Genomic DNA, 13478 nt, shown 5'->3' with positions numbered 1-13478 from the left:
ACAATTGATTCCTATAATTATGTTCTACTAACTAGGAAAAAATCCTAAATAAGAAATCCTAAATAGGAATACAGAATACAGAATATACAGAGAAATAATATAGTGATTGACTTTCCATAACAATCAACTTATTGCGAACTTTAAACAAGTAACTAACAAATGCAAATGAAATATAATTGAGCATGCTATGACCATAATTAAGTAACCTCACTTATTTTCGTGTTTAAATTTGCGAATGTTATGATAAAGAAAGGAACTAATGATTCAAAAATGTAAAGAGAGATGGATGAAAACCAGAGGAGATTATGGAATTGAAATAAAAACTTTACGCTAGAACTCCTCTTTCCACCGCAATTACAATACCAGATAAGAAAAGCAAAATAAAGGAACCACTACAAAATGGAAAATGGCTGATACAGCCCTCAGGTAAATACCTGTGCAGAAGATAATTCTGCTCCTCTAAAAAGAGAAACCATGCTATGCCAAAAAACATGCCCTCTTCATGCTTTCCCTTCTGTGTACTTCTCTTTCCTTTCTTTACAGCTGTACACATCGCATGCTGTAATTCTTCTGGAATGCTTAGAAACATTTATCTTTGACACTTGATAGCTCAGCTCCACATTCCAAACATTACCACCCCCTAAAAACCTAGCCTTTTCCTCAAGGCTACATCGCGGAAACATAAGAAGTGATTCAATCAATAAGGTGTTTAGCAACTTCACCAGACGAAGTGCAAAAGAGCCTGTGCAGGCAGAAGCAAGAGCAGATCCCCAAATTGAGACATCCACCTTCACATCTGTCTCTAAAGGTCCGTCCACCATATCATAATAATGACCATAGCATGATGATCAAACAATCAGCAAAGAATAAAAGAAATATTGTAACCAGGTTCTGTGTTTAATTTATTTGAAACTAGAAAATACTGCCCAACTCATTCACGCATCGATAATCTGCAGCATTCACAACAAGTTGATTGATTGTAATAATTGTTACACAAGCTATTCTCTCAAAAGTTGGCTGAGAAAAATTAGAGTGTGGACCCTTTTCAAAACCCCATCATCAGATTGGTCATTACCATCACTATTTGTTGGATAACATAACAACCCTTTTGTTTTGTCACCCAAAACAGCTAATTCGCTCCATACTCTTTGTCCATGCCTCATCAGTCCATCTTGAAAATATTGTTCTGCATAGAAGTTCCATTATCTCCAGCTAAATATGCTTCACTCGTCAAGATCCACTGTTGAAGAACTCAAGTGTGTCCGCTGCTATGCTGCTGGGAGAAGAAGTTGGGCTTTATCTGCAGGCTTGGTAGGTGGCCTTCTAAAATTTTGTGGGCTGTTGTGCTTTGGGCTGGCGATTATTTTTGCTCCATTGGAAATCATTGGCCTTAAACAAATGAAATTAAATCTCAGCCCAAGTCCATGACCATCCTTCATCATCTTAGTTACTTTATAAAGGCTCTTGCTTGCAACACATCCAGAAGATCTTGGTCCATCCCTTTGGTAAAATTCGTCGATCAATTTTTCTCTATGGTGTTGAGTGATGGCAACTATCCCTTTTGGTCCTTTCATGATTCTGAGGAATAACACAAGCAATGTGCCGTCAAGAACTCCAGTGTTGCTTTAGAGTCGGATCCTTTGACAAAATCCATCACTTATTCCATATGATGATTATTGACAAGATTTTCATTGGATTTGCAGCCATTAGTTCACCAATATGTTGTTGTAATTTTGATTTGAGCTATTCCCCCACAAGGCATGGAACTTGTTGCCATTGCTCACAGAACCAATTAAGAAGGGTGCCCTCCATGCAAGCCAACATGAAATAGATCTTCATATCTTACGAATGACCTGCATTGCAAAGTATTGCTCACAGAATAAGCTAGCCTCTTAGATCTAGTTCGTTAAATTAGGGTGTTCCATTGTTTTGGGTGTAATGGGAGGAGCATCGAAGACAAGCTAGATCTTGCATGTGATGCATCACTGGCAGATGTTGCTTTAGAAATTGAATTGGGGAGGTTGCCATTAACAACCCTTTGGCCTTGCATGAATGAAGTAATTAAATGCTTTAGTCTGCTGAATCACTAGACCAGCAGAAGTCGATGCGTAGCCATTGTTACAGAATAGAAAGTTGTTGTAGGACTCAAATTGGTAGTGATAGACTTTGCATATTTTCTTAATTAGTTAGCATAAATTTAGGAAGAATTGTGTGTGTGTGTGTGTGTTTGTGTGTGTGTGTGTATATATCATACAAATGTATGGATTTTTCGCTACATACCCTACAAGTTATTAAAGCCATGTAGAAAAAGAAATTTGGTTATAGGTCCTCTATTATAGGATCGAGAATATCAGTCCCACTTTCTCCAATCCACTACTGTGGAATTAGGTCACCTACATAGTGTGACATTTGAATCTCATCGCCCACTTAGGAAGAAAGCTTGACCGCCGGTGACTACCCACCCAGTCTAGCCATTGTTAGAACGGCATGTGAGATCCCCAAGTGAATGAACCTGACGCACCACTTCAAGTCACTGTCGTCATCCTGCTCGCCAACGTGTGGAGATGCGTTTGATGTTGCTTGCTGTCTTGGTTGCTCTTGTTGGCATCACCTTGAAGTGTTTTGTGCATCCTTATGTTTCACAAGCGGACTAAAAATATAGAGATTGATTGTCACTTTGTGAAAAGATTTAATAGAAGATTATCTCAATAGGGCACATGAAGACTAAGAACAGTCAAGAGATATTTTTACAAAAGTTATGAATGGAGCTCAGATTGATTACATTTATAACAACTTTGACATTATTAGTATTTATGCTCCAGCTTGAGGGGGAGTGTTATGGAGTAGAAAGTTATTGTATAGTAGGAGTCAAATTGGTAGGGAAGACTTTGTATATCTTCCTAATTAGTTAGCATAAATTTAGGAAGAATATATATAATTTTCACTACATTCTCCATAGCTATGGCCTCTTCAGAAATTTCCAAGTTCCTCTCTATCTTGAATACTCTATGTACCATTGTTTTGGTGGTTCTCGGCTAGATAAGGTCGGACCAATTTGAAATAGAAAGGAACAAGTGATTCAAAAATGTAAAGAGAGATGGATGAAAAATAGATGATTATATTGAATTGAAATAAAGTCTTTATTGATAAAATGGACTGGTTCTAACTTTACCTCAAAAGGCATTTTGTGAGAGGAGGATCACCCAAAAATATGAACCATATTTGCGTTACAGCTGATCAATGTGGGATAACACATTGCCCTCAAGCTTAGGACTAGACATCTAGAGTGTGAAGTTTGCAAGACTGGACAATTGTGAGTGGCTCAACATCGAGACAGGAATTGGCTTTGATGCCATGTTGATAAAATGGACTAAGTCTAAGTCCACACAAAAAAACACCTTGCAAGGGAAGGATTACCCAAGTCATATATGAAGCATGCCCCTCTAAAAAGAGAAACCCAACTATGCCATCAACTGTATGCCTCACATGCTATAATTCTTCTAGATGCTCTAGAAATATCTTTGACACATGATAGCTCAGCTAGATCTTCTATTCCTTCACTCGGTTATGTTACCCTTTACACCTATATCTTTGTCACCTTGTACACCTATAACCAACTCCGAGTCTTCCTCTTCCCGTCCACCATTTCTATCGCCTCCTTCCACACTCGACCCATAGTCCCTTAAACTTAGAAAAATTGAGTTACCTATTTTTGATGGCAACGACCTCGTCAGATGGTTGGCTAGGGCTGATCATTATTTTGCAGTCCATCATACCCAACCTCAATTGAAAGTTTATTTAGCTATTGTGTGCATGGAAGGATCGGCTCTCCACTGGATCCGTCGGTTCAAACATTGCAATACTCATTTGACATGGGAGCAACTTTCCCTTCACTTAATTTGGAAGTTTTTTGGAGATATGGTGGTTTCCATTTGAACGAATTGCTTCTCTTAAACAAATAAGTATTGTGGATGATTTTGTGGATGATTTTGTTAATAGAGCTTCTCAAGTCTTTGATCTTGTTGCCCATCACTGTATTTGATTCTTTCTCAATGGATTACGAGATGATATTCGCTCTTGGATTCGTTCTTAGGATGCTACAGACATATTTCGCTTCATGCAGTTCGCTTCCGAAATCTAAGTGGAACTTCATACTCCATCTATGCCGTGTCTTTTGACCACCAAGGAAGCTAGTGGATGATGGCAACCAGGGTATGGATCGGGCCCTTAGTCCACTTCTACTTCGTTGGCTCGCTCCTTATCAGGCCCAACATATACTAAGCTCAGTGAATCATTGGCTTCTAACAAATTTCCTCCTCAAGGCCCAGATCTTATAAGTAGTATTGCTCCTTGTCTTTTTTCATGTCTAGCTTCAATACCTCTAAAATACACCTCTAGTGCATCTCGATAGTGGGGCACTCACCATCTCTCTAATCAAGATTTCTTAAATCTGAGGGCCAAAGGGCTTTGTTATAGATGTAAACAAGCTTGTAGCCCTATGCATGATTGCCCCAAAAAACACCTCCGTGCTTTAATTGTTGCCAATGATGAGGAAGCTCCTTTGGATTTGCTCTTGGATGTCATTGATGTAGATCCTTTTTCTCTTAGTCTAACCTCTCAATGGATGAAACTCATTTCTTCTTGCTGGAATTACTGTTCTATTCTGTTAGAGGGATTTCTAGCCCTCGTACCAAGAAATTAAATGGGCTCTTGCATGGTCATCCTATTACTATCATGATTGACAGTGGTGCTTCTCATAATTTTATTGCTTCTAGTTGGTTTCTCTGCTTCAGCTGCCAGTTGACTCTACACCAGTATTTGGGGTGAACTTGCGTGATGGGCATCACATTACTTCTTCTAGGCTTTGCTGACAAGTTCCCCTTCTAGTTGAATGAGATTAACATCACGACAGATTGTTTCTTGTTTCCTCTTGGGGGCATTGATCTTATTCTTGGAGTGGCATGATTACAAACCTTGGGTGATGTCCATGTTAACTGGGCCAACATGTCAATGAACTTCTGCCATTTGGGTAAATGGGTTACTTTTTCCAGTGACCTAGCTCTAAGGCTTCTGTAAATTGCATGATGTTGACTACTGTGCTTTGTTATGGGAATTATCTGCATCTAATACTACTGTGTTTGATCAGACTCTATCATCTATTCAACAGCATGAACTTCAGGCTCTTCTTTCTCACTATCAGTCTATATTTGAGGAACCCACGACTCTTACTCCTTCTAGAGACATTGATCATAGCATTCCTTTGCTGCCTAGTTCAGGTCTGGTCATTGTGCGGACTTATCGCTATGGTCACAATCAGAAGGATGCAATTGAAAAATTGGTGGATCAAATGATGGTAGCCAGAATCATTCGTCCTAGTTCAAGCCCATTTTCTAGCCTAGTTTTGTTGGTTTGAAAGAAGGATGGCAGTTGGAGATTTTCTGTTGACTACCACGCTCTCAATAAGGTGATCGTTCTTGATAAGTATCCCTTACCAGTCATTCAAGAAATGCTGGATGAATTACATGGCGCAAAATTTTTTTCTAAAATAGATTTGCGTTCAACATATCACCAAATCTGTGTCAAGGATAACGATGTGCCTAAAACTGCTTTTAGGACTCATTCAGGCCACTACGAGTTCTTGATCATGCCATTTGGATTAACCAACACCCCGACAACATTTCAAGTTACAATGAATAATTTATTTCAGCTATATCTTGGTAAATTTGTTCTAGTGTTCTTTGACGACATTTTAATCTAGAGTCCTACTTGGCAGGATCATCTTGTTTATCTTCGAGTGGTTTTGGAATTGCTGCAGGGAAACCAGTTCAAAGCTAATAAGAAAAAGAGTTTCTTAGGCCAAGTACAACTTGAATGCTTGGCATCTTATTTCAGCTAGGGGAGTTACCATGGATTCTGGAAATTTAGTGCTATTTGCACTGGCCTCGGCCCAAGTTTATTAAAGCCATTCGTGGATTTTTAGGTCTCATCGGCTATTACCGGCGTTTCATAAAGGATTACAGTAAGATAGTTCTCCTCTCACACAGCTTCTTCGCAAAGAGCATCGGCATAAATTTTCATGGCCTCCAGCAGCACAGCAAGCTTTTGAAAACCTCAACGTGCAATGATTTTAGCACCTGTCTTGGCAATGCCCAATTTCTCTAAACCTTTTATAGTGGAATGTGATGCTTCAGGCAAAGGCCTTAGGGCAGTCTTCATGCAAGAACAACGACCTTCGCTTATTATGGCAAGGCTTTATCAGAGCGCTTCTTGTCTAAGTCTGTTTATGAGAAAGAACTTATGGCTCTAGTTCTTGCCATCCACCACTGGCGTCCATATTTGATGGGATGAAAGTTTGTTGTTTGTACAGACCACCATAGCTTGAGACATTTACTTAATCAACACATTGCTTCTGAGACCCAACAACAATGGATAGCCAAGTTATTAGGTTATGAATTTGATATTATTTGTAAGCCAGGGAATACTAATCGAGCCGCTGATGCTGTATCTTGTTGTCATGATGATATGGAATGTTTCGTGCTATCTCGGCCTTGCTGGACTGATTTTAAGCAATTGGAAGATGAACTTTTGTGCGATCCTTTCTGTAAGCAAATTGTTTAGGATCTTCAGCCAGGTGCCAGTTCCCACCCTTATTTTGTCCTAGTCCAAAATCGCTTATTCTACGAGGGTCGTTTGGTCCTCCCAGCAAATTCTAACTAGGTTCCACAATTACTTGAGGAATTTCATGCTATGCGCACGGGTGGTCATTCTGGGGCATTATGAACCTATAAACACCTTGCTACTAGTATATATTGGAAGGGATAAATGCAAAGTGTTCAACGTTTTGTTGCTGAATGTTCTGTTTGTCAACGACATAAACATCAGACCCTTAGTCCTGGTGGGTTGCTGCAGCCATTGTCCCTTCCTCAACAAGTATGGGCTGATATCTCCTTAGATTTCATTACTGGGTTGCCTCGCTCTAATTGTTTCGATTGCATCTTGGTTGTCACTGATCGCTTATCCAAATATGGACATTTCTTGGGATTAAAACACCCTTTCAAAGCTAAGACAGTTGCTGATCTATTTGCTGAAGAAATTGTGTGCCTCCGTGGTATGCCTTTTTCTATTGTTAGTTATCGAGATCCCATATTCCTTAGTAATTTTTGGCAGGAACTCTTTCAGCTCCAAGGTACTAAGTTGTGTATGAGTACAGCCTACAACCCTGAATTTGACGGCCAAACAAAAGTTTTAAATCATACTTTGGAGACATACTTGTGATGGTTCTCTTCTGAATAGCTCAAGCATTGGATTGAGTGGTTGAGTTGGACTGAGTACTAGTATAATACTAGTTTTCATACAGTTGCTGGTAGCACACCATTTCAAATTGTGTATGGGAGACCTCCTCCAACCTTTTATCAGTTTTTGCCAGGTGATATCAAGGTCGAAGCAATTGCTAAAGACTTGGCTGATAGGGATAAGATTTTACGCTAGCTGCGCTATAATTTGCAGCGTGCTCAGCAACATATGACTAAGACGGCCAACAAGCATTGGCAGGATGTTCAATTCAATGTTGGTGATTCAGTGTTTCTTAAATTGAGGCTGCATTGTCAATTTTCGATTTCCAATCACATTAATTCCAAGTTGCTGCTCATTTTTATGGTCCTTTCCTGATGGCAAAAATTGGTCAATTGGCCTATCAACTCCAATTACCTGAGGGCGCTCGCATCCATCCAGTCTTTCATGTCTCACAGCTCAAAAAAGCCTTGTGACCTATGTCTGTGATTTCTCCACTACCTGCTGATATGGCAGTTTCTGAGGATATGTTTGAACCTGAGGAGGTGCTTCAATGGCGTTCTGTGCTTCAGCAGGAGACTTTGGTCCCTCAAGTTCTCATAAAATGGAAAGGTCGCAATGTGGAGAAAGCTACATGGGTTGATGCAGTTGATTTTTGCAATCAGTTTCCTCATTTCCGCCTTGAGGACAAGGCTTTGCTTGAAGGGGTGGGTATTGATACAAAGAAGAATTCAGTTGATAGGCCTGGACCTTCAAGAGTTTATTCCAGAAGGGTAAGGAAGGTGGCAAGGCAGGAAAGCTTCCAGAGACATTGCATGCAAAAGGGTGTGGAAATACAGCTGGGAAGGAGTAACGACAATTGATGAGCTGGTAGTAATGAGAGTATTATAAATAGAGTATTAGAATAAGGGTAGAAGAAGTTAATTGTTTGCTTTTGAGCAATTGTGCTTGGGCCAGTGGATATTTTCCCTGGTGTTTGCCTTTCATATTGTGTCTCTACTTGATTGAGAAGTTCTGCAACTGAGTATTGTAATTGCTTGTTGATTTCCAGTAATACAAGCTCCATTCTCTCATTCATTTATTTCTTTTTCTTTCTGTCAAGTTTTTTAATCTATCATCCACATTCCTAACATGTTACCTTGGCACTTCACAAGGTAGAGTAGGAAAATTTGGCATGTTCAATTATTTCATTGTTCTTTTACCTCCTAATAGTCAGTAGTTGGACTGTCCACTTGCATGCACATGCATGCATGTGCCTCATAGTTGCATCAATACTGTAGTTTTGGTGACCAATATATGCATTTTGGGTTTGTGAACATGTTTTCTGTGATTTTTTTTTATGAGCTTGGTTAGTTCAGAAGGTTAAGAAGTAGGTTTGTTGACATCATTATCTATTCTTTCGGTAAATAGTTCAGTTGTGCAAGTGCAATTGTATCATATTAGTCAAACTAGTTTGTTTGTACAAATTACATATCTGGTGTACACTAATGCCTGGATTGATTCTCCTGCATTTTGTTTGGCACACATATACTTTTCGAAATGGTCAAGCTTTGATATATCTCTGTGTTCAAAACTGTTGTATTTACTGTTGAACCATGGGAGAGGCCATTTTAAATTATGGAAGAAAATTTCTAGCAATTCTGGTGGAAATATAGATGAGAACTTCTTGGGAACATCATGGTTTAGTTTTAATTTTCTATCTAGTTAGTTCTACATAAATATTGTTTTATTTTATTTTCAATGAAATGGTTTCAGTTTAATTGTATTCATTCTGCTAGTATATGCTCGGACCTTTATTTTTACTTGTCAGATTTATATACACTTATGTGCCCTTGATTACTGGTGCCTTTGTTTTTTAAGTTGCAGTTACTAAATTGCTCCACATTTTAGGTTGCTAACCAGGAGACATATGGAACCCTGGGTGCCATTGTGAAAAGCCGAACAGGAAATCGACAGATTGGTTTTCTTACAAATCGGCATGTTGCAGTTGATCTGGATTACCCAAACCAGAAAATGTTCCATCCTTTGCCACCTAGCCTTGGACCTGGGGTGTACTTGGGTGCTGTGGAGAGAGCAACCTCATTTATTACCGATGAGCTTTGGTATGGCATCTTTGCTGGAACAAACCCAGGTAATGTAGTTCCATATTGTAGAATTCATTTAAGGTATTACCTGCATCTATTTTGGCTTACCATAAGTTCGTATCTATGTAATCTTCCTCCAAAGAGATCATGTTCAAGACCCTTCTTGTCAAGCGAAAGAAGGTGTTGCCTTACTGGTTCACTGTAATGTTTAAAAAGGAAATTTTTGGAGATGAATGGGACTTTTTCTTAAAGAAAGTAATTTTAAGAAGGGGGGAGGGGTGAGGGCTCAGAAGGTAGAGGAGCTTGGAATTTTGACCTCTTTGGGAAAATAATATTGTATTTCACTGGGAGGATAAATTTTGAATTGTATGCCACAAGGCTGATCCTTTTGTAATGTCTTGGACAATGTTTGTTGGGCATACATTTCTGTTGGAACATGATGAATATAACTTTGAATTCATCATGTGTTTTGTAGTTGAACAACCATATATTACTGAACACTTATGGAAATAACAATTTGTAATTCCTGTTGACATAATGCATATCATTCCCTTGATCCTATACATTTTTAGGTGAAATTTCATAGGTATAAGCATTTTCTAATCTTTTCTGTGATTCACATTAATGCCTGATTTTCAATGGATGAAGTGTTGGCAGATTTCCCACTCTGGTTATAATCAATCTGGCGTTGGTTGATACTTGGTGAGCTCAAAAGCAAACTTATAGGTCTGTTAGGGCAGTAGCTCAAACAAGAATTTTGTCTAGGAAGAGTATATTGTGCAAGAACCATCCAATTCAATTTAGCATCTTGCTTTTCATAGGAGATTTTGGTGGATCAGTTTAATTGCAAGTTTGCAACTACCTCAGCTGCCTGAAGTAGTTTGCATTGTCATTTGGGAAGGAATCCTAGTGTAAGTTGTCAACACTAGAACAGGATTTTAAGACCAGTGTTCCAATAGTATATGATCACCTTTTGACTTCTCTTGAATTTATTTCTTGGCAGCTGTTCCTCAATGAATATGTATAGGCTTGTGAAATCATTCAGTGGGGTTTGTTACTGGCTGGGATTTAAGATTGATTTAGTCAAACTCATTGAAGTAAGGAGGTAAAAGTGAATATTTCCAGTGAATTTGTAAAAGGGAAATAAGAACAAATAAGAGAAGAAGGTAAAAAGAATCTATGAAATAAATCCTCTTTCACTTGGGAAATTGAGGTCCATGGACATTTTAACAAATGTAGCTGCAAATCTTTTTTTCAGATGCTCCTCCTGAGTTCTATACTCTATAAAGGCGCAATATTGGTATTCCATTTTTAAATCCTTGCAAACAGTACATCTCTTCCCACTTCAATATACATTCTTGGTTTGAATATTGTTATCTATTAGTTGGATTTGCATTATTGTGTGTTTGGATGTGCTAACTGCAATCATCCATGAAATCAAGCTTGTGCTAATAATATTCCATGGTTTCTTGATTCGCATGCGTACCCATTGTGATCTTGTACTCCTGCAGAAACATTTGTGCGAGCAGATGGAGCCTTCATACCCTTTGCAGAAGATTTTAACATGACCAATGTAACTACATCTGTGAAAGGTGTAGGTGAGATTGGTGATGTCCATAGTATCGACTTGCAGTCTCCAATTAACAGTCTCATTGGAAGGCAGGTTGTCAAAGTTGGAAGAAGCTCCGGCTTGACTACTGGAACCATAATGGCATATGCTCTAGAATATAATGATGAAAAAGGAATTTGTTTCTTTACTGATTTTCTTGTTGTTGGAGAGAACCAGCAGCCATTTGATCTTGAAGGTGATAGTGGAAGCCTCATTCTCTTGACAGGTCAGAATGGTAACAGACCAAGGCCAGTTGGGATTATTTGGGGTGGGACAGCTAATCGAGGTAGGTTGAAGCTTAAAGTTGGCCAACCCCCAGAAAACTGGACTAGTGGAGTTGATCTTGGGCGCCTGCTTGACCTCCTTGAACTTGATCTCATCACTACCAATGAAGGGCTTCAAGGTTTGTATATCAGAACTAGCTGCTTTTTCTTGTCATTCAGAAAGTATCAGGAAAGTATCTTTTGCCTTGAAAAGTAAACAAGAAAATTGAGGAAAGCAATTAAAAAAGGTGAAATGTGCTAACTTCATAAATTGAATACCGAAAAAGGAAAAGCAAAGTTCCATTGGCTTGAAAAGAAATAAATTTATATTTTCTGATACTTGAGCATTACCCATGTCTTTTAATGATGGCCCTGAGAGTTTTGCTTTGCAAAAGATAACAAGTGAAAAAGCAGAAGTAAATTTGTTTCTAAAGATGAGTGCCTTTATTACTTTAAAAAAAAAAAAGAAGAAGAAAACAAAACAAAACAAAACTGAACCTGATGGAGTTGATTTGTTTGTTTGTTTGATTATTGTCAGTTGATGTTATGTTCTTCAAAATAAAATTTTTACTCTGGGAGATGGCATGCTGTGAAATTTAGAATAATGGAACAGAAAAAAAGGAGCCTCCCACTTATATTGTTTCAGTAATAACTCCAGTGTTTTCTCTTACATTGCTACGGTTTCTGATTTCTTTTGTTGTAAATATAGCTGCAGTGCAGGATCAAAGAAATGCATCTGCAGCGGGATTAGATTCTACAGTGGGGGAGTCATCTCCACCTGATCGGGTGCTATCGAAAGTTAGAATTGAAGAAAACTTTGGGCCTCTAAATTTAAATATTCAGCAAGTTTTAGTTGAAGGAGAATCCCAACAAGGACTGACTAGACCTTTCCTTCACGCCGAGTTTCATATAGAAGATGGGGTAGAAGCAGTTCCGAATGTGGAACACCAGTTCATTTCAAGTTTTGCAGGGAGATCTCCAGTTCACGAAAAAAACCAACTGGAAAATGTGGAATTAAAAAACCTCTCAGAATTAAAGAATGGCTCGGATGAGGAGATATATGTATCATTGCAGCTGGGTGAGCCCGAACCAAAGAGAAGAAGACAATCAGATGAGTCTTTTAGTCATTGAAGAATCCAAATTAAGGAACAAGGGGATTTCCAATGTGGCTTGGAGAAACTCCTTTCAAAGATGAGCTTGCAAGGCTGTCTCCTTGTACTTGCTTGGACTTTAAAATTCTAAGTTGTAAGTATCCTGAAGCATTAAATTGCAAAAAAGGAAATTTTAAGGTTCATGCCTTAAAGGCTTAAAGTAGGTCAAGTATCATTCTTTTTTTCCCTGTTTGGGTCAAGGTTACAAGTTTAGGTTACATATGTGGGTCATACACATCTAGCAGGAAAAAAAATGTTTAGGCAGTGCCTTTATTTATATGTCTTTCATTTACCCTTTTTTTTTTTTTTTTAATTGTACCATAAGTACTCCTAAAAAGTGAGTATGAACAGCAAGTGAAACATAAATGTTATTTGTGCAAGCAACCTTGGTTTTAACTTTTTTCTAGAACATCAGAAGAGTTGGCCCTTATTTTTTTGTTTTTTTTTTCATTGATAGAATTAAAGAGGCAAAGAGCCAAACATAAAGTTAGGTGTGTTGTAGAATTACAAGTAAAAGAAGGCTCATAAATAGCTTAGTTATGAGCTGCCTAATTACAACCTCTTCTAATAAATGAAAAATTAGAGTCCATTGAAGGTTTAGAAAGTTCATAGATATCATTGATCACACCTTGAATATTTATGGGATCTTCAAACCTAGCTTAGGATTGTCTTTTCATAAAATTAGCATGATACTTGGACACTATTACCATTAGGGTGAGAAAAAAAAAAGTTGCCATCTAAGTAATAGCTAAGACAAAATCATAGAAGGGATGTGGGTGTTAACTTACTCTCGCAGAGGTACACTACTCTTCTTTTACTACGAGCTTAATGATTTAGGTTTGAGATAGTGAATACGAGAGAAAATGCATTAAACATCTCTTTGCATGGATTTACCTTAGAATAAGGAATAGTTTTTACTAGTGATTTATATAATTCGTCTTATTATTTTTTTTATTAAGTTCTTTAATATGCATTTAAGTAAGTCTAAAATTACACACACAATTAATTCAAACAAATCAATCATATAAATGCACAAATAATCCCTAACATTAAAATAACTATGTTTAAACACACTTCTAAA

The 13478-nt window shown here is 38.0% G+C and overlaps 1 protein-coding gene across 1 annotated transcript in view; it reads left to right on the top strand.

Moving 5' to 3' along the window:
• Positions 1-12827, top strand: part of LOC110641438 (protein NARROW LEAF 1) — a 28537-nt gene extending 15710 nt beyond the window's left edge. The window contains exons 4-6 of the mRNA XM_021793145.2: positions 9181-9421; positions 10886-11386; positions 11956-12827. Coding sequence (XP_021648837.2) covers positions 9181-9421; positions 10886-11386; positions 11956-12377 — 1164 coding nt within the window. The 3' untranslated portion in view covers positions 12378-12827. The remainder of the gene's footprint in view (positions 1-9180; positions 9422-10885; positions 11387-11955) is intronic.
• The last annotated feature ends 651 nt before the right edge of the window (positions 12828-13478 follow it).

The sequence above is a fragment of the Hevea brasiliensis genome, chromosome 11, assembly GCF_030052815.1.
Source record: "Hevea brasiliensis isolate MT/VB/25A 57/8 chromosome 11, ASM3005281v1, whole genome shotgun sequence".
NCBI classification, from domain to species: domain Eukaryota; kingdom Viridiplantae; phylum Streptophyta; class Magnoliopsida; order Malpighiales; family Euphorbiaceae; genus Hevea; species Hevea brasiliensis.
This window is presented reverse-complemented; position numbering and strand designations above follow the sequence as displayed.